General features: G+C 40.5%; 1 protein-coding gene across 12 annotated transcripts in view; it reads right to left on the minus strand.

Annotated features, from left to right (window-relative positions):
* MAGI1 (membrane associated guanylate kinase, WW and PDZ domain containing 1) overlaps positions 1 to 19121 on the minus strand; it is a 673862-nt gene that overhangs the window by 120756 nt on the left and 533985 nt on the right. For all 12 annotated transcript variants that reach the window (XM_027863725.1, XM_027863727.1, XM_027863720.1 and 9 more), the window contains exons 4-5: positions 12525 to 12731; positions 2499 to 2706 (exon numbers count right to left, since the gene is read on the minus strand). In XM_027863725.1, coding sequence (XP_027719526.1) covers positions 2499 to 2706; positions 12525 to 12731 — 415 coding nt within the window. The remainder of the gene's footprint in view (positions 1 to 2498; positions 2707 to 12524; positions 12732 to 19121) is intronic.

The raw sequence follows: 19121 nt of genomic DNA on the forward strand, positions 1-19121 counted from the left end.
AGGAAGGAAGGAAGGAAGGAAGGAAGGAAGGAAGGAAGGAAGGATACTCCTTGGATTGAGATTCATTAAAAACATAATTTTGGACCCAAACTGAGGCACTAGAACAATGATCCCTGTTTCAGGATGAAGGATACCATGAAGCAAAACCAAAAATACTCTTATTACTCAGAAGTTTAATTTAAAACTAAACAGCATGCCTCAGATACTGTAATGTCTAACAAAGGTGATACCTTCTACTCATCATCAGCAACAGCAGTCAACTGCTTTGTACAATTCTCTACGACACATGAAGTCATCCAAGCAATGGCAGGAGCCAAAGGCCACCTCTGCTTATGACTGATGAGCCAAGTACTTCCAATGTACTAAAGTTTCTAATTCAATATTAACTCCCCCCAACTCCCAGCAGTAAAGTATTCCTAACCAAAATATCCCTCTTTTCAATATCACCCAAGCCACTCTGATCAAGAATTTTATCTGGAAGAGTTTTCTATATTAGGAAAACTGTCATGACACTGGTCCTGTTTTGTGTGTTTTTTCCCCCTCTGAATGTCATTCTATTTAATTCAGCAAACATTTATGGGACATCTGCTCTGCACAATGTACTGTCCTATGCACTTGGGGGAGAGAAGCAGTAAGTCAAGGCCCTGTGATTTCAGTACAGGCTGATGCATATCTAACAACAGACACGATCCATTTATAACTTATACAGAGGTGCCAGAAGCTCCAACAGCTTGAGAGATTTGCCTATTGTCACATAACTAACCAAGTGTAAGAGGCACTTTTTGAGCTCAGGTTTCCCAGACTCCAAGTCCAACGGTCAAAGAGGACCATATCATCTCCGTTGCAGGAGACGAGCAACATGAAAGGCACAGCTGCTGATGCAGGACAGCTTCAACAGGTCTTGTAGAAGCCACCCCAAGTTAACAGGTAATGCTTAGGCTTTCAACACATGGGTCTTTCTTCTTCAATCAGTGGGTGCTTTTTTTTTTAAATCTGGACCCATGAGTTCATTAGTGTAGCCAATTCTTAGTTTGGAAATGTCCCCAATACCTCAGATCAACAACTCTGCTTTAACTTGTACCTTAAAGAGTTGCTTGGGGACAGTGAGAGGTCAAATGAATTGCCCAGGGTGACACAACCAATATATGTCACAGGCAGGGCTTGAACTCAGGTCTCCCTGGTTCTGTGACTGGCCTTTACGCACTAAGCCACTCAGTCTCTGAAGGACTTTTTTTTTTAAACTTTTTTTTAGTTAATAAATTTATTTACTTTTTAGTTTTCAACATTCACTTTTACAAAATTTTGAGTTCTAAATTCCACCCCCCTTCCCAAGCCAGCATGCAATCTGATACAGGCTATACATGTACAATCATATTAAACTTATTTCCACATTAGTCATGTTGTGAAAGAAGAATCAGAACAAAAGGGAAAAACCACGAGAAAGAAAAAACAAAACAAAAAAAGAGAAAATAGTATGCTTCAATCAGCATTCAGACTCCATAGTTCTTTTTCTGAAGGACTTTTATAATCTACATTAAAAACTAGTAATTGAGTATTCACAACTTATCTCTCCCATAGGCAGTTAGGGGGCACAGTGGATAGAATGCCTGGCCTTAACTCATCTTTCTGAGTTCAAATCTGGCCTCAGATGCTTAATAGCTGTGTGACCCTGGGCGAGTCACTTCATCTTGTTTGCCTCAGTTTCCTCATCTGTAAAATGAACTGGAGAAGGAAATGGTAAATCACTCCAGCATCTTTGCCAAGAAAACCTCAAATTGGGGCATGAAAAGTTGGACATGACTGAAAAAAAATGACTAAACAACAACAGATATGACTCCTATCCAAGTCTGTATGAAGCGTCTGGACTTAAGATGGAAGGGTCATAGATCCGGAGGTATAAACAAACTCAGAAGCTGGTCCGACTCCTTCATTTTACAGATTAGGAAACTGAGGCCTGTGGAGGTTAAGCACCATGCTCAAGGTCACACAGGCCCTGTTGGGGTGGGGGTGGATTTGAGCATGGGGGCTCTGACTCGAGTTAGCGCTCCTTCCTATGTACTGCCTGCTTCCAGGAGATGAAGAAAAAGAACCACACCATCATTCCTTTCCTTCTGCTCCCTGGGGGAACTTCTCACAAGCGGCTGCAGGTGCCACTACTCTAAGGCCTAAATTAAGTTTCCTACAAAGGGCTTGCTGATTCCCAAAGTGCTTACTCATCGGTTTTCCACTTCAAGCCCTCTTTCTTTTGGGAAACGATTAACCTCATTCTCTCACAGTCCCTTTAGACTTAATGAAAGGATCAGAATGAATACTCTGTTCATTCTTTGGGTGAACTGCAAAACTTCCCGAAAACCTCTTAAAAAAAGACATAAATTTCTATCTGGTCATCCCACGCTATACACTCAGCAGTCAGTCAATCAGTTAGTTCAGATCTGGCTTCTCTCCGCAGCCTCAGAAGACGCACATACATAGAGAGAAGAAACAGGAGTATACTTTACTCTATAAAATAGACTTCTCCATTTTCGGTATAGGCCATCTCCCAGTTTTCAGGTAGAGGACCTAAGTTTTCCTCTGCACAAAGAGGTAGGTATTGAGGGAGCTTCTGAGATGGTTCCGTGATGGGAACAGTGGTGATGCTATTATTCACAGGTGGCAAGGTTGTCTCTCTTGTACTATGGGGATTGCGCTCCTCTTGTTCTCCAGAATCTGTGGAACAGACAAGAAAAGAAACAGGGTAAGAGAAACCGCATTCACCATCACAGAGGCTCAGTGATGGAAGGGTCCTCAGAGACCATGTAGCCCAACCCTCATTTTTTACAATCTACCCAACAAGAGGCCGCCTTATCCATTGTGTAAAGTCTTCCATTGAAGGAGGACTTACAGCTCCTAGGCATCCCATCATTCAGACCCTCAATCAGGTAGTTAATTAAGCTATGATGTAAGAGAGTTTTCCCCTGTCATCAAGCGTAAATCTGTCTCTTTGACTTCTACCAATTGTACTCTAGGGCCAAATAGAATGAGTGAGTTGACAACAGTTATCATATCTTTGCTTTTCTAAGCTGAGCATTCCCAGTCCTTTCAACCAACATTCATGTCGTGAACTCAAGGAGTCCTTCACCATCCCGGTTACCTTCCTCTGGATGCTCTCCAAGACTTAATAATGTTCTTCCCAAAATGAGGTGCCCAGAACTAATCACTCCACTCCAGATGTGCTCTGACCAAAACTGACCCCTATCACCTCCACAGTTATAACCGCCATGCCTCCCTTAATGGCCGATGGAATCCAAGCTTCACATTGGATATGTTCAAAAAATGAAAATAAAACCATTCTGGTTCCACACCTTAAAACAGTTCTGGGCACTTAAAGCTTCATAAAAGCTTGTTGACTGCCTGACTGACTTAGATTTTATTTGGCAGAAGGCATCAAAACGATCCGTCAGATCAGCTCCTTCAAAAGGGAAGATGTTGGAAAATATATTCAGCTCCCATATCTCTCTCAAAACTTGGTTAGTTAAAAGGAAAAGAAGGACCACCTTCATAACTCAAATTCCAAAGATTCTGAAGCAAAATATCCCAGCAAAACACGACCTCCAGCTGCTTTGGCCTTCCACATGCTCAAGCTTTCTAAGTCAGAAGATTTTTTTTGGAAGAAAAAAGTTGCTTTTGAAAACAGGATGAAAAGAAAGGGAAAGAAAGCACTATCATAATGCCCTCACCAGCCACTGTTTGTATTAGCTCATTTAAATATTTTTAGTAGATATTGGCCAGAAGGAAAGACTATCTTATGAATTCTGATGGCCAATACAAACAAGAGAAAAATATGCAGATGGCATTTCAATGAGTCAACTTCAAAGCTTCCTCTTGAAGGACAGAAGCCTATATCACTAGTTACTTCTGCAGAAGGCAGATGACTACATGCTGTAGTTTAAAAACCAAAAAACCCCCTGATTTTAGAGCAAAAGAGGACCTGGGTTCCAATCCTAGCTCTTCTATTTTATTACCTCTGTGACCCTCAGCAAATTATTTAACCATGCTGGCCCATCATTTCTTTATCCATAAAATGAAGTTGTTGCACTAGGTGGTTTCTACGACCCCCTTTTTCTTTGAAATTCGATGCCCTTATCATGCCAGAAATGTTGGGACTTATTTTATAATACAGTACTCTGAGCCTTCTTGTTTGGGTGAGCCTACATGATTTACAAAGAGGCAAATGTAGGCTTGAGGCAAGGAAAGACTGATTGACCGTCCCAGCTCTCTAAGACTTGGATGAGTAGCCTCCCAAAGGAATGGTTGCTCCCCATAGAGGTCTTTAAGCAAAAGATGATTTATCATTTGTCCGGTATGTTGTACTGGATATTCTTGTCCAGGCAGCAGCTAGATCAGATGACCAGTTCTGTGATGTTGGAATAATATCAAATTCAGCTCAATTTATTCAAATCAAGCATTTATTGGATCTCTTAAACCCAGAAGAGGGAGCATGGTATGATGAACAGAGAGATATCCTCGGAATCCCAAAGACCTGCCTTCAAGTCTTGCCTCTGAAACGCTGACTGAATGACCCAGGGCAAGTCACTTGATCTCTCATGCACCCCAGTCAACCCTTTCAGATGACAACTCTTTAAAAAAAAAATTATTCTGAACTTAAGAAATAAAACAAAAGATTTTGATAGAGCTTATGGCACTCATTTCTGTTATATACACATGAAAATATAGGCATAAATGGATTTTTCCTTAAATTGATAAAAATCATTTACCTAAAACCATCAGCAAGTATTATTTGTAATGGGGACAAGCTACAAGCCTTCCCACCAAGGTAAGCTGTGAAATAAGAATGCCCACTGTCACCAACATGGAAATTCTAGCAATAGCAATAAGAGAAGAAAAAGAAAGAGAAGGAATCAGAATGGGAAATGAGGCAATAAAACCAACTCTTTTTGCTGGCGATGTGATATATTTGGAAAATCCCCAAAATGACAACTTGAAGAGAAAGTCTTGATCTGTTTTGGTAGAGCAAAGTCCTGTGATGAAATCACAGGTAGAGAAAAAAAAAAGGCACTGGTAGGGGGGAAACCAAATTACTGTGCTGTGTATATGAAGACAAAAGTAGCTCCTGCCCTCAAGACTTAATTTTATCTACAGTGATTAGTTTATTTTAAGACAATGGATATTATTATGGCCCCTAGGATCCATTTGGTTCCTTGAAATGTTAGGTAGTTTATTTGAGAGAAAAAGTCGGGAATTCAATCAGAATTGCTCTGAGTCCCTAGTTAGGAAAATTCCTAACATTTAGTAGAGTTTGGGCCCTCTAGTCTCTTTGTGGGTGACACCAAAATTCAAGTTCCTGGAAAGGTCTGAGTATTATATTTTAGTATAAATGAATAGACCCATACCTGGAGAGTAAGTTGAGGAAAGAGCAGACCTTTTCTCAAGACTTGGTGTCAGCTTGGTTCTTCTCAAAAATGACAATGGGGCCAATACTCTCTTCCATACTCTCCTTTTCTTTTCTTTTCTTTCTTTTTTTCTGGCTAGGCAATGGGGTTAAGTGACTTGCCCAGGGTCACACAGCTAGTAAGTGTCAAGCGTCTGAGGTTGGAATTGAACTCAGATCCTCTTGACTCCAGGGCTGGTGCTCTATCTAGCTACCCCTATTCTCTCCTTTTCTGCTGTAGCTGGGTCTTATCTTCTCCTGTCCTTTCCCTGGTTGCCCCAGGACAGCTGATTCCTGGCTTAGCTCAGTAAGACCCTAATCCTTCCTGGCTATCTATTCAAACACTTAAAATCTCTACCTCTTTCTGATACTGCTTCTTTCCTCTTATACAAATTCTTCAGGGCATGACCAACTCTCTCAAAAGAAAGGAGGTTTATTGACTCTCTTAACTCAGTCTGGATTGAGTGAGCCAATTAATAAGCACTGTTATCTAACAAAGGTAATTACTTTTAAATGGGTGGGATGACAAATGGATCCCTACCCTCTAAGCTACCAGTGTACCCACAGTGTTATTTTATATATTCTCCTGGCATTGTAACAGATTCTGATGAAAATAAATGTCAGCATCCTGAGAAAAATAGTAATAGCCCATATTTTGTGGTGGTTGTTGATTTTGTTTCAGTGTCTGACTCTTTGTGACCCCAATTTGGGATTTTCTTGGCAAAGATACTTGAGTGGTTTGCCATTTCCTTCTCCAGCTCATTTTACAGATGAGGAAACTGAGGCAAACAGGGTTAAGTGACTTGCCCAGGGTCATACTGCCAGTAAGCGTCTGAGGTCAGATTTGAACTCAGGAAGATGAGTATTCCTGACTCCAGGCCTGGCCCTCTGCACTAATTGCCCCGGGTCCATATTTATAGAGTACTTTAAAAGGTTTATGATGTGCTTTACATCTCTCACCTCATCTGAACCTCATCACAACCCCATGAGGTAAGTGCTATTACTATCCCAACTTTACATGAGAAAGCTCAGAGACTCTAAGTGACTTTCCCTGGGTCACACAGCTGATAAGTACTTGAGACAGGACTTCAGTCTCCGACTTCCTGCCACATCCAGTGCACTAGCCATTATTCAATGTCATTATTCAATCAATCCACCAACAAGCATTTATTAAGAACTTTTGTGCCAAGCAGTGCATGAATTAAAAAAAAAAATTAAAGACTTATTATCTATTTCTCCGTTTCTCCCTCCACCCTATTCCTAGGTAACCTAAGAGTAGGGATAAGGAATGGAGCAGTCATTTGACTGCTGTTGGGAACTCTCGGGTGAGAAAACTCTCTACACCACACAGGTCAGCACCTTCTCTACAACTTTCAGCGTTGGAGAGGTCAAGTGTCTTGTTTAGGTCACAGAGCCAGTGGGCATCAAAGTCAGGGCTCAAATCCAAGCTTCCTAGCGTCAAGGTCAACTCTCTACCTAGCACATGCCACCCACTGACTCCAATTGGCACTTTCTGCTACAAATGACTGATTTTCTGAAAAGTGACCAAGAATCAGTAAAAAAAAGGGCCTTTCCATCCTTCACCAGTGTATATCGCAGAGTGAATGTACAGAAAGCTATCAAAAGGTGCTTAGAGACACAATAGATGAGGAAAATAAAAGTTAATGGGGTATAGACTAAAGATGGAAATATGTTGATTCTAAGTAATTGCTCAGCACTGATTGAGATGAAGTTAACTTTAGGAGTAAGGGATGATCTGTGGCTTGACATTTAAATCCCTCAATGACCAGCATGTCTTACAGAGCAAGGGTAGCCCTGCATATGGAGTATTAAAAAACAACTACTATTACCCAGAAGGCAGGGCAAAGATGAGTTATCAGAAAATCATGGCTCTAAAGTTTAATCTTCAAATTGTATCTTTTTTCAGATCCCCAGGGGGACTAAAGGTATCTAAGAGGGTTTTAGTTTGCTATAAAATACTAAATAAGAAAAAAACAAAATGAAGGGGTATACAACTCAGCTCTGTTTCTAAAATCCTACTTACCAATTAAAATTCAGGAGATGATTCCTTGTTTTATTTTGTTTTTTCCCTAGGTGGGCTTTAAGAACTAGAATATTCAGACGGATATAATAAACACATCAGAGAGGATTTTAATTTCCTATGGAAAATCTTTTAACAATTGAATTACTTTTAAATTATACATATATTTTTCAAAAGCACCTTGAATGCTTCCTTTGAGGTCTGACAAAGCCATAATCAATCCCTTTCTCTGAATGAAAACAAAAAGCTAAAAATTGAAGGCTCTGCCTCTCATATACATTAGATCCATATTATTCAAGTTATCAATGAATCGGGAATTCCATTCCATTTTCCAGAAACAGACTTCCTATGAAATTGTTAATATCTTTTTTATTATAGCACCAAAATCTACAGTCACAATGAGCCAGAAGTCCCCAAACATCTCTGCTGAAAATAGTTTTCATTCAGTTTAATTAAACATGTATTTATGAAATGTTTCTAAATGTCCAAGGAGAGATTTGAACTCAGGTCTTCCTGACTCCCAAGTACAGCACTCTATCTACTATATCACCTAACTGTAGCATTGCTGACTATGGTCTCTTAACCTCTGGGGATCTTCAGGTGGCTCTGGACTCCATAGGGGCCTGAAAGAAACCCATTCCTTCTGCATTACTGAGGTCATGAGTCTTTTCTTTGATATCTGATTATAATCTCTTTAGAGCTGGGTAATAGTATCTATCTGTATTGCTGATGCTTAACACAGAACTGTGTGTGAGGTAGATGCTTCAAACAATCATAACTTAAAGTTTCAGTTGGTGTGCTGGTCCTTCCCTACAATTCTATCCATTCTCTAGGTATTTTATTGTCTTGAGTGGTAGCAGAAAGATTGGAAAATGGAGCTGCCATAATGATGATGCCTAGGACTTCACATAAGGATAAACATGGTTTCCATATGCAACTCCCCCAATGAACGTGATATCTATAGAAGAGCTTAATCACACCCACATACCAACGGTTGTATAGCACCAATCATTCCACAGGCATTTTGTTTGATGCCAGGTGATGACAGATTGTTAGCATCCCCAGATGTGCCCTTGAATTTGAGGGCAGTTTTTTTGGCATTCCATGTAGGATGGGATGAAGATACCTGAGTAATAGGGATACAGTAATACATTGTTGTTGAGTTATTTTTCAGTCATGTCCAACTCTTTAAATGGAACACATCGCTTCTTATTAATTGGTTCCATGAAAAAAACCAAAACGATGACAAAGGCTAAGGCTGGATAGGAACTCTGCTGTACATAACCGAATGGTCCCACTCTGCTAATGAGCTCCTACTTCAATGACTCTGCTGTGGCAGGAAGGTGACTATAGCACCTAGGGGCTCTGCCAATGGAGCCCAAGATCTTTTATGCTGAATTAACTTTGAATATGGTCCTAATGACCAGCTCAATCTGCTATCTGAGCTAAGCTAATTAAAGAAAGTGGAGCATCCTTGGAAGGCTGGCCACAGTGACTCATGAAAAAATCGAATCAAGTCAACGGGTATTTATAAAGCACCTATTATGTGTCAGACAACGTGCTAAATGATAGATCTAAAAAGACAAAGCAGCTCTCAGATCTCCTTCCAATTCTATGGTGACAGCAATGGAAAAGGGGTCACAGGCCAAGAGTCACGTAGCTATCAGATCATCTAATAAATATGAAACTAATTGCACAAATTTGAGATCCTTCTGTGATGGCCTCTACTAGACAAGGTGAATCATATCTAGAGTGACAGTCTGACTATAAATGATGGATCAAAGAACTGGCAGCTCAATGGAAGATGACCGACAGGTTTTTCTTGGAGAGGTGAATAAAAGATTTAGCTGAGTTGGTTTCATTTGTGCCCCAGGGGAAAAAAGGTCACTTTGGGGGGCACTTGGTCATTTCATCTCATAGTCATCAAGATGAGTGTAAATAGACCATGATGAAGAGATGTGCTACTGCTAAGCCAAAGTCTTCTGGAGAGATGGAATTGTAGCACTATCCTATTAAGAACCTGACTGCCATGATTTTCAAATTCTAGACTTGGATGCTTAGTGCCTAGGATGCAAATGAATAGTGGAGATACATTGGACAGAATGTTTCTGTGTGGAGAAATGAAAGCGGCCACAGGCTTGTAGACCAATTAGCCAGTCAATTAGCATTTCACTTGATTAGGTGACTCTCGTGCTTGTATATCATGAATACTTTTCTCCAAGAACAGAATTGGGTGATGCCAATTGAGCAAAAAAGAAAGTAAAAATGAAAGTGGTTTAACAAACAAGAAATAGTTAACAGGACAAGAGACATTTCGCGTTTTTTGGGTACACATTTGTGATTTCATTGGTCATAGGTACTCCCAGTAAGGAAACTCCCATGACCAGTGTAGATTGCTCCCTGCTCTGCAGCTTCTGGTCTCATAGAGTTGCCTGGGTCATTGAGAGGTGAAGTGACCTTCCCAAAGTCATAGTCCAGTATGTGCCAGGAGCAGGACTTGATTCCAAGCCCACTTCTCTATCCGCTACAGCACGCTGCTTGCCAAAATTTTGCCAGTGTTGTGGGATCATACATTATAAGAACATAGACATACAGAGCTAGAAGGCATCACCAGGCCATCGAGTCTAACCCATTATTTTACACTTGAGGAAACTGAGGCATATAAAAGAGAAATGACTTTCCCATGGCTACACAGTCAGTTTGAATTAGGATTAGAACCCCAACCTCCATGAAAGTTCCCTATCGACTATACTACACTGTCTTTCACCCTCATGTTTCACCCTTTGTTTTGCACAAAGAATGACTGACTGACTGAATGACTGACTGACTGAATGAATGAATGAATGAACGAAAAGGCACTTGTTAATTGTTCACTATATGCCCGTCACTGGGGATACAAATGGAAGTCAAGACTTCTAACAAAGACAGCACATGCGGGAAGTGGTGGCCGGGGTATTTCGGTTTGGAAAGGCACAGGGACAGTGAGTAAAGCCAATGGAAAGGAACCTGTTATGAGGAGATAGAGTCCGGCCTATTCTCTTGCATGTAAGAAGTGGTATCGAAAATATCATCAAGACATGACCTGAGCATGATCAAGAGGATGTGGTCAGTCCCACGGCTCTAGTGAGGGATAGCAGGCAGGAAGCCCAAGGACTGCTCTGAGAGTCATAGAATGTCCAAAGAACTGGTCAGTCACAGAATCTCAGAGGTGGCAAAGATCTCAAAGGCCACTTAGGCCAAATATTTTGTTGTTCAGTCGTTTTTCAGTCCTGTCCGACTCTTCATGAACCCACTTGGAGTTTTCTTGGCAAAGAAACTGGAGAGGTTTGCCATTTCCTTCTCAAGTTCATTTTTTACAGATAAGGAAACTGAGACAAACAAGGTTAAGTGACTTGCCCAGGATCACACAGCTAGTAGAGTGTGAGGCTGGATTGAACTCATCATCAGTCAGGAAGACTCTGGGCTTGGTGCTCTACCCTCTGCACCACCTAGCTGAGCCCAGTCCAAATGTATCCAAATAAGAATTCCCTCAACAAAACATATTATTTTTTTGTTTTTAGACAATTGGGATTAAATGACTTGTCTAGGGTCACACAGCTAGTAAGTGTCAAGTGTTTGGTCTGAGGTCAGATTTGAACTCAGGCCCTCCTGACTTCAGGGCTGGTGCTCTATCCACTGTGCCACCTAGCTGCCCCCAATTCAGCCATTTTTTGAAGACCTCAAGTGGCAGGGGGCCTGTGACTTCCTGAGGAAGCCATTTCTGGCTTTAAACAACAAACTGTTAGAAAGTCTGCCTTGTGCCAAGCCTAAATTTGCCTCTTTGCCTCTTCCATCCATTGAATATGAGAGGAATGCCTTTGGCAAGCTTCATAGAATTCCTCCCCCCTTACCTATTCCCCTGCCTTTATAGTGTAATGATTGAAGAACATGGACAAAAAAATACATGGGAAAAGAAACAGAAAATGATTTGCCTTCTTCACCAGTGAAAGCAGGCCTCATATTGACTGACAGAACAACGGGTCCATCTAAGGAAGTTTGTGTTAAAGCTTTCTTTATCCTAAAGTGTAGGGGTTCTGCCAATGGAGCAATGGTTTGAAACCATTCAATTCATCTCAGTACAAAGGCATAAAAAAGATGCCAGATACCTTGTGAGTACTGTTGACTCTTGCCAACTCAAACTGGTATCATCATCAGGAAATTTAGCTGACAAACATGAAAAAAATCACACAGATGTCCATATTATTGGCCTGTGGTTTGTAATGATACATTCTCACCTACCCCACAGTTCCCTCCAATCCTCAAATATCTCTTGTGGTAAAACAAAATCTATTTAATACTTTAATATGTCCCTTTGGGGGGGAGGGGCTGCAGAGCATGTAATGGCAGAAATAATGGGAGCATAGTCATATAACGAAGCCAACCGCCATGACAGACGGTTGCCTCATATGTTGACAGATGGTATAATGACTACCGTTAAAAATATTTAAGAAATATTTAAGCATGGTGAAAACTTAAGAGCCAATATGCCATTCCAATTTTTCTCATAATCCATCTTCATTCATGGTGGTTTGCTTCAAAAAGATAAGATGTTCTTGTCAATAAAGTGGAATTTGATATTAAGCTGTCAAATGAATGCTATTATTCTTTCCATAAGAGACTACTGGCATCTGTGGAGAGCTTTGAGACAAATAACAATGATGAAGATGATGATTATGATAACAATAATAATAATAATAATGACAACAATAATGATAACCCGTGGGTAGCATTTTTAAAGAAGGGAATAGAGAGGTGATGAAGGTTATTCAATATTCCCCTTCTGCAACACATTTTTTCAGGCTTCTTTAAAAAAAAATGCTAGATAGGACAGAAACCGAATAAAAGGAGGTGGGGAGAATAACGCATAGCCTGTGAAAAAGAAAATGATATGGTTAGACTGAGAACTCTGATATCTCTGCCAGATCTCTACAGGGAAGGGCCAAGAAAGAACCCGTCTCTCCTGCCCCACTCTTCAGCCCCCAGCTCCCTTCCAGAAAGAGAAGCTTTCCCCTTTACCTGTCAAGCTACTGTTCATTTCAGGGACGTCATCTTCATCGTCATTTTCCGCGTGTACTATGCCAGCATTTTGCATATCATTGTAGGACTTGGTGCGCTTCGGGGTTGACTGCTTGGGGCCCGTTTGAAGATTGTGCAAAGCATCAGTGGGAATCACTTTCCCGCTGACGGGTTGGCTGGGAGGTTTGGGTGTCCCATAATAGTTACCTAGGTGATAGAGACACATTTGCATGTTTCAGTGAGAATTAACCAAAAAAAAAAAAAAAAAAAAAGAAAGGCAAGATTTCACATTCAACCCCATCGGAACATAAAAGAGATTACACTGGAAAACCCAAATGGCCTGTATTTCTTTTCTGGGATGGATTAGAAAAAGATGTCTTTCCTCTTCAGCTAGACATGTTGAATTCAGAAGGCGGGATGCGAGCGGCATTGTCTAGGTTCAGGCAGCGTGCTGGGACTAAAACAAAGGCATCTGGGCTGGAACCCTCAACTTCATCTCATTACATTTGAATTTTAATTAGTCACCTTTTTACATGTATGCACCAACACAGTGTACAATCCATTTGGAGGGAGTCCCAAGGAAAAGAAAAAACTCAGTGTTGTTCCCACCCCAAGGGGGCCTGAAAGGCTGCAATGACCTTCTCTATCAATAGAGAATCACAACGAGGGGCTAGAGCATTTTTTAAAAAGTAATCTTTCTTTATGGGAAACATTCCCTAAAAGGAAAAGGAGGGTATGCCACGTGGCACTTATTTAATGGAGCAGTAGCCCTGGCTTCCGGGTCAGCTAGGAGAGGAATGTCACTTGCCAAGGCTTCAAGGGAAACCCTTGTGTGCCTCTCGAAGCAGCCATTTTTAAATACCACGTGTCACAGTAAGCCATAAGTCATGGCAAACACGGAGGGAGGCGTTGAAGTGTCATGGATATAATCGAAATTTTGTTCATTTTCAGAATATGAACAGTGAGAATCTCAATCATGTGATCACTTTCCAGAATTCATGATTCATACTAATTGGGACCTGGCTGTAAAAAAAGGGTCAGAAAAAATGGTGTGGGTCCATTCAATAAATTCTAAGAGGATGGTCCAGTGTGAAGAGTGATGGACTCATGTAGTGAGTCACAGGACATGATGTGAAGCCAGGCTTTGCCACTCACTCCTCTATTTGAACTTGGGCGAATCAGTTTACTTCTCGGGGTCTCAGTTTCCTCATACACAAAAATGAGAGAGTGAAAAGAAATGATCTCTGGTCCCTTCTAGTTCTAACCCATGATCCTATGGTCCTATAATATTTGTAGTTCCCTTCTGGTTTTACAAAAGCAGAGATCATAAACAATTATACACCCTCTATATTTGTCTCTTGGAAGATTCCCAGAGCATTATCTGATCTTTTCTCCATTGGGGCTCCTAACTTTGTGTGTATCACGGAGCCAGTTGGTAAGCTGATGAAACCTATGGAACCTTTCTCAGAATAATGTGTTGAGTGCATAACATGCAACACACAGAATTACAAAAGAAATTATTATATTGAAATAAAGTTGTGTCCCAGTCTACAGAAATCTATTCACAGACTTCTTGGGGATCAGTGGTTTCTGGATTAAGACCCTGGATCTTCATAATAATAATAACAACAACAATGATGATGATGATGATGATGACAATGACTACAACAGGCCCTGTGATTCCACTGAGTGAGGGAGCTCCCAGTGAGAAACTTCTACCTATATGCCATTCTATGGTAGGTAGGTATGCTCTGAGCCAGGTAGAGACGGAGAGGATGGCCTAGAAGCTTGAGAAGAGACATACTCACTTGTCCTGATAAAAATGGCTAGCATCTCTAAAGTGCCTTGAATTTAGCAAGATGCTTTTGATATGTTATTTCATCTGATCCCCACAATGACTCTGTGAATCAGCGGCTATTATAGTTCCCATTTTGCAGGTGACGACACTGGAAAGCACAGGGAGTGAGCTTCTTGACCAGGATCTCACTGCTATTGTCAGATGTGGGACCTGAACCCAGGTTGTCCTGACTCCTTCCATGTGCCTAATTACTTAAATGAATTGTGCAGCTCTTGTTAATCTTGAAACAAAGAGCTGGGCACATATTACTAGAGATTGTGTGTGGCAACAAGAGGGCAGCTGGATTTACTACTAACCAATTATGTCTTTATAGGTGAAGATATTAGTGAGTGAATGTTTCATGATTAGGCACTTCAATGTTGCTCAACAAATAGTTGATTTTGCAAATACACGGACCTATTAATGTCAGCTTTTAAATATAAACGGAGAGGTCTAAGATCAATTGAATAAACATTTATTAAATGTGGTCTCTCTCAAGAGAGAGACCACATTTAATAAATGTTTGTTGAATTGATCCTCCACCTGTCAATTTATATATTCATATAAAATATATATGGAGAGAATATACATGTGCTCATGTGTATATATGTATATGTGTATACATACAGATACACGCACACATAGATGTATAGGCTGGGAACCAGGAAGACTCATCTTCATGAGTTCAAATTCAGCCTCAGATACTTACTAGTGGAGTGACCCTGGGCAAGTCACTTAACCTTGTGTGTCTCAGTTTTCTCATCCTGTAAAATGAGCTGGAGAAGGAAATAGCAAACCACTGCAGTGTCTTTGCCAAGAAAACCCCAAATGAGGTCATGGAGAGTCAGACACGACTGAAAAAACTGAATAAAAATAACAAAATATATACATATACAGACATGCATATATGTATGTGTAAATGTGTGTGCATGGGCATACGTGTATATACACATGTGTGCATATGTGCATATATACATATATACATGTGTATACACACATATATGCACACGCGCACACACACACACACACACACATATATATATATATATATATATTTTTTTTTTTTTAAAGGCTGCGATATGCAAAATGGGAAGCTGGTGGTACAGTGGAGAGAGCGCTGAGTCTGGAGTCAGGAAGACCTGAGTTCAAATCCCACCTCAGACACTTCTAGCTATGTGACCCAGAGGAAATCACTTGGCCTCTGTCTGCCTCAGTTTCCTTATTTGTATAAAGGGGTTAATAATAGCACTTACCTCCTAGGGTTGTTGTGAGGATGAAATGAGATAATAATTGTAAAGTTTTTGGCACTGTGCCTAGCTCGCAGTGAGTCCTACATAAATGTTTGCTATTATGACCCCTCTTCTCTTGGAGCTTGTAATTTAGTATAGGAATGAAAGTCCACTATTATGTGACTAGACCATCATCCTTTATGAGTAGTGCATCCATGTATTTATGCCATACATATGAAGAGTGTTGACAGCTGAGCATGGATGAATTGGAAGGTTGACGATCTGGGATTTTACCTTTCTTGCTTAAAAGTGTTAAATTTAAACACATTTTGGGAGACCTGGTGACTTTAAGACAAATTGTTGACTAAAGAAACGATTAGCCTTGATGGGGCCCAGGTTAGACTCCAACCATCGAATCATTATTTTCACTAAAATACTAAACATGAATTTAGTAACCTATTCCCACTTCCTGGACATTAGCCTATCCATGGCTGGTGAAAAAGAGGACCCCCCCCCCGGCCAGGGGTGGGGTTCTAAGTTCCTCTTTATTTTTTAAATTGTTAATTTTTATTAATATCTTTTGTTCTCACATTGCCTTTAATTCAGAATATACCTCTTCCCCTACTCTACCTCACCTAGGGAGCCCTCCTTTGTAACAAAAAGTAAAGCAGGAAAAGAAAAAAACCCAGCAACCGAGTAAAACTCAACACCGCATCAACCACGTCTGACAGTGTATGCTATGTTCTACACCCATAGTCATTCCCTTCCATAGATTAGGAAAGGCGATGTGATTTCTCATTTTCACTCTGAACACAATCTTAGTATTATAATCACAAGGATCAGCTTTGATTCTGTCATGTCTGATGTTCTTTCATTTTCAATGCTGTCCTCTCTATATGTGTTATTTTCTCCTGGTCCTGTCATACCTCATTTTCTATCAGCTCACCGTCTTCCCATACATCTCTGAATTCTTCATAGCCATCATTTCTTTGGGTGTGATACTATTCCATACATTCGTTTACCACAATTTGTTTAGCCATTCCCAAATCAATGGACATCTACTCTTTCCAATTCAACAAGGGCATTTTAAAGTACAGATTAGTCATTACTTCTCCTCCATGATACTAAGATGGTACAAGACCAAAACCAAACCGGAGCCATGACCAGGTGGTATACGGCGGAGCCAACCAGGATGGTGCATCCTATGCATTATATTCCTAGTACAGGCTCAAGGTTCCAAAGCTTAAAACTTCCTTTATTGTGCACACCCAATGCATATGATTGTTCTTTAACCTCTCACATCTAAGGTCAATCCAAATGCCTTACTTCAAGATCACAGCCATGATTCTCCACTCTAAAATTCCTGCCATTCTTCATTCTCTTCAGCATGTCTTCAATTTCTTGTAGGTTTGTTGCTAGCTCCAATCCAAGTGCTTTTCCATACTGTTCCCAGTGTCACCAGAGACCAACGGCTGGACTTGGAGTCAGGGAGACCTAGGTTTGAGTCCTACCTCAGAGATGTTTGACCCTGGGCAAGTCACTTATTTTGTCTGAGCCTCAGTTCACTCATATGGAAAATAAGGGGATTGGGTTCAATGATGTCTAAAGTTCCTTTACAAATCTAAGAACCTAATCTATGCTCTATGATCCTTCTTGTTCATTGGACTTTTCCAACTCTTCCTCTTCTATAGGTCTTTGGGATGTTTTGCCTCATTTTCTCATGGCATGAGGAACCCAACCACCACAGTCAAGGGACCAGGAGCCCAAGATGCATGAGCACCATGAACTCTGGGAGAAGACTTCCAAGCCTTAAATAAAAATCAGGTAAGCATGTGCTTGGATTCACAGAAAATTCTAATTAGTTAGGACCTCAAGTTGGCAAGCTACACAATTTCTTGAAATTATCAATTGATTCCCTCATGCAATTATTAATGTGTATTTCCAGAATGGGTATATCGCACTGGCTAGTCTGCACAAAATTTGTGAGCCTCAGTATTGGATTTGAAGTGAAAGTTGATCAGACATGGGAGTTGAGACTAATAATCCATAAATGAAAAGATCTATCAATAATTCTAAGAAACAGTGAGCACTCCTTTCCAAGATCCCATCATTTGCAACCCTGGCAACTAGTTTCTCCTGAGAGAAACAGTTCCAAAACCTGATGGTTCCTCCACCATTTAAAAGATGAAATCATCAGTAAGGCAAATCAATAAATTATTGATTATTTTCCTTTGGGTGTTTTTGTTGAATTATTTTTTTCTTCAGTTGTGTCTGACCCTTTGTGACCCCATTTGAGGTTTTCTTGGCAAAGATACTGGAGTGGTCTGCCATTTCCTTTTCCAGCTCATTTTACAGATGAGGAAACTGAGGCAAAGAGGATTAAGTGACTTGCCTAGTGTCACACAGCTAGTAAATGCTTGAGGCCAGATCTGAACTCAGGAAGATGAGTTTTCTTGGCTCCAGGTGCAGCACTTTATCTAATGGGCCACCTAGCTGCTGACCTTTTTTTGAGTAGGTGGTGAGAAAACACTTTTGAAAGTGCTCAGATCATCATTGTCACTATATATTGAAGCATGGAGAAAAATGAGATTACATGCACATCTCAATCCATACAGCACAATAAATTCTAAATGGATCAGTGATTTAAATGTGTATGTTCTTTAAAGATACATAAAAAGCCAAAGTTAATGGAGGGTTCTGTACATAACAATTATGGAGTGGTGGAAACATTTTAGAAATTATAGGAGATAGAATAAATTGGCTTGATCATTAAAAAAGATGTTTTGCGCAAAGAACAATGAATACAGAATAAAAAGGAAAGAAATAGACTTGGAAAATAAATACATCAGCCTGTGAGGCTATGTTCTCCCTAACAATTTGAGTTATCCAAAAATGGAATGGATGGCATTGGGAGACGGTACTTCCGCCCTTCCCCCACAGAAATCCCTAAGCAAAAGTTCAAAGATCACGTCAGTAATATTGCAGGGGAGACGTCTATTAGGTGTCACTTGAACTAGGTAGCAGCAGAGTTACTTGAAGACTCTAAGACTGTGTGATTCTGTGATAAAAGGTTAGGGGCATGCTTGAGCTCTGTAGGATACATCTGAGGCCACAACAGAGAATCAATTAGTCATCAATAGGTATTTATTAAGTGCCTGTTATATGGCAGGTACTTTGTTATGCTTGGAGATACAAAGATTAAAAAAAAAAAAGAAATATTCCTTGCTCTCCAAGAGCTTATATTCTATTGAGAATTAACAATATGGATAGAGTATGTATGTACAAAAGAAATACAAGAGGGTCTGGGGAGAGAGGGGGCACTGTCCCTAGAGGGATCAAGAAAGGCCGTATGTAGAAAGTGATGTGTGGGCTGAGTCCTGAAGAAAATAAGGGATTTTGAGAGGCACAGCTGAGGAGGGAATGTATTCCAGGCATGGGAGCCAGCCAGTAAAAAGGCACTGAGATGGTAGAGGGGTGTTTGTGCGTGTGTGTGTGTGTGTGTGTGTGTGTGTGTGTGTGTGTGTGTGTGTG

This window comes from Vombatus ursinus, unplaced genomic scaffold (genome assembly GCF_900497805.2).
Source record: "Vombatus ursinus unplaced genomic scaffold, bare-nosed wombat genome assembly UNPS02014773.1, whole genome shotgun sequence".
In the NCBI taxonomy this organism is placed as follows: Eukaryota; Metazoa; Chordata; class Mammalia; order Diprotodontia; family Vombatidae; genus Vombatus; species Vombatus ursinus.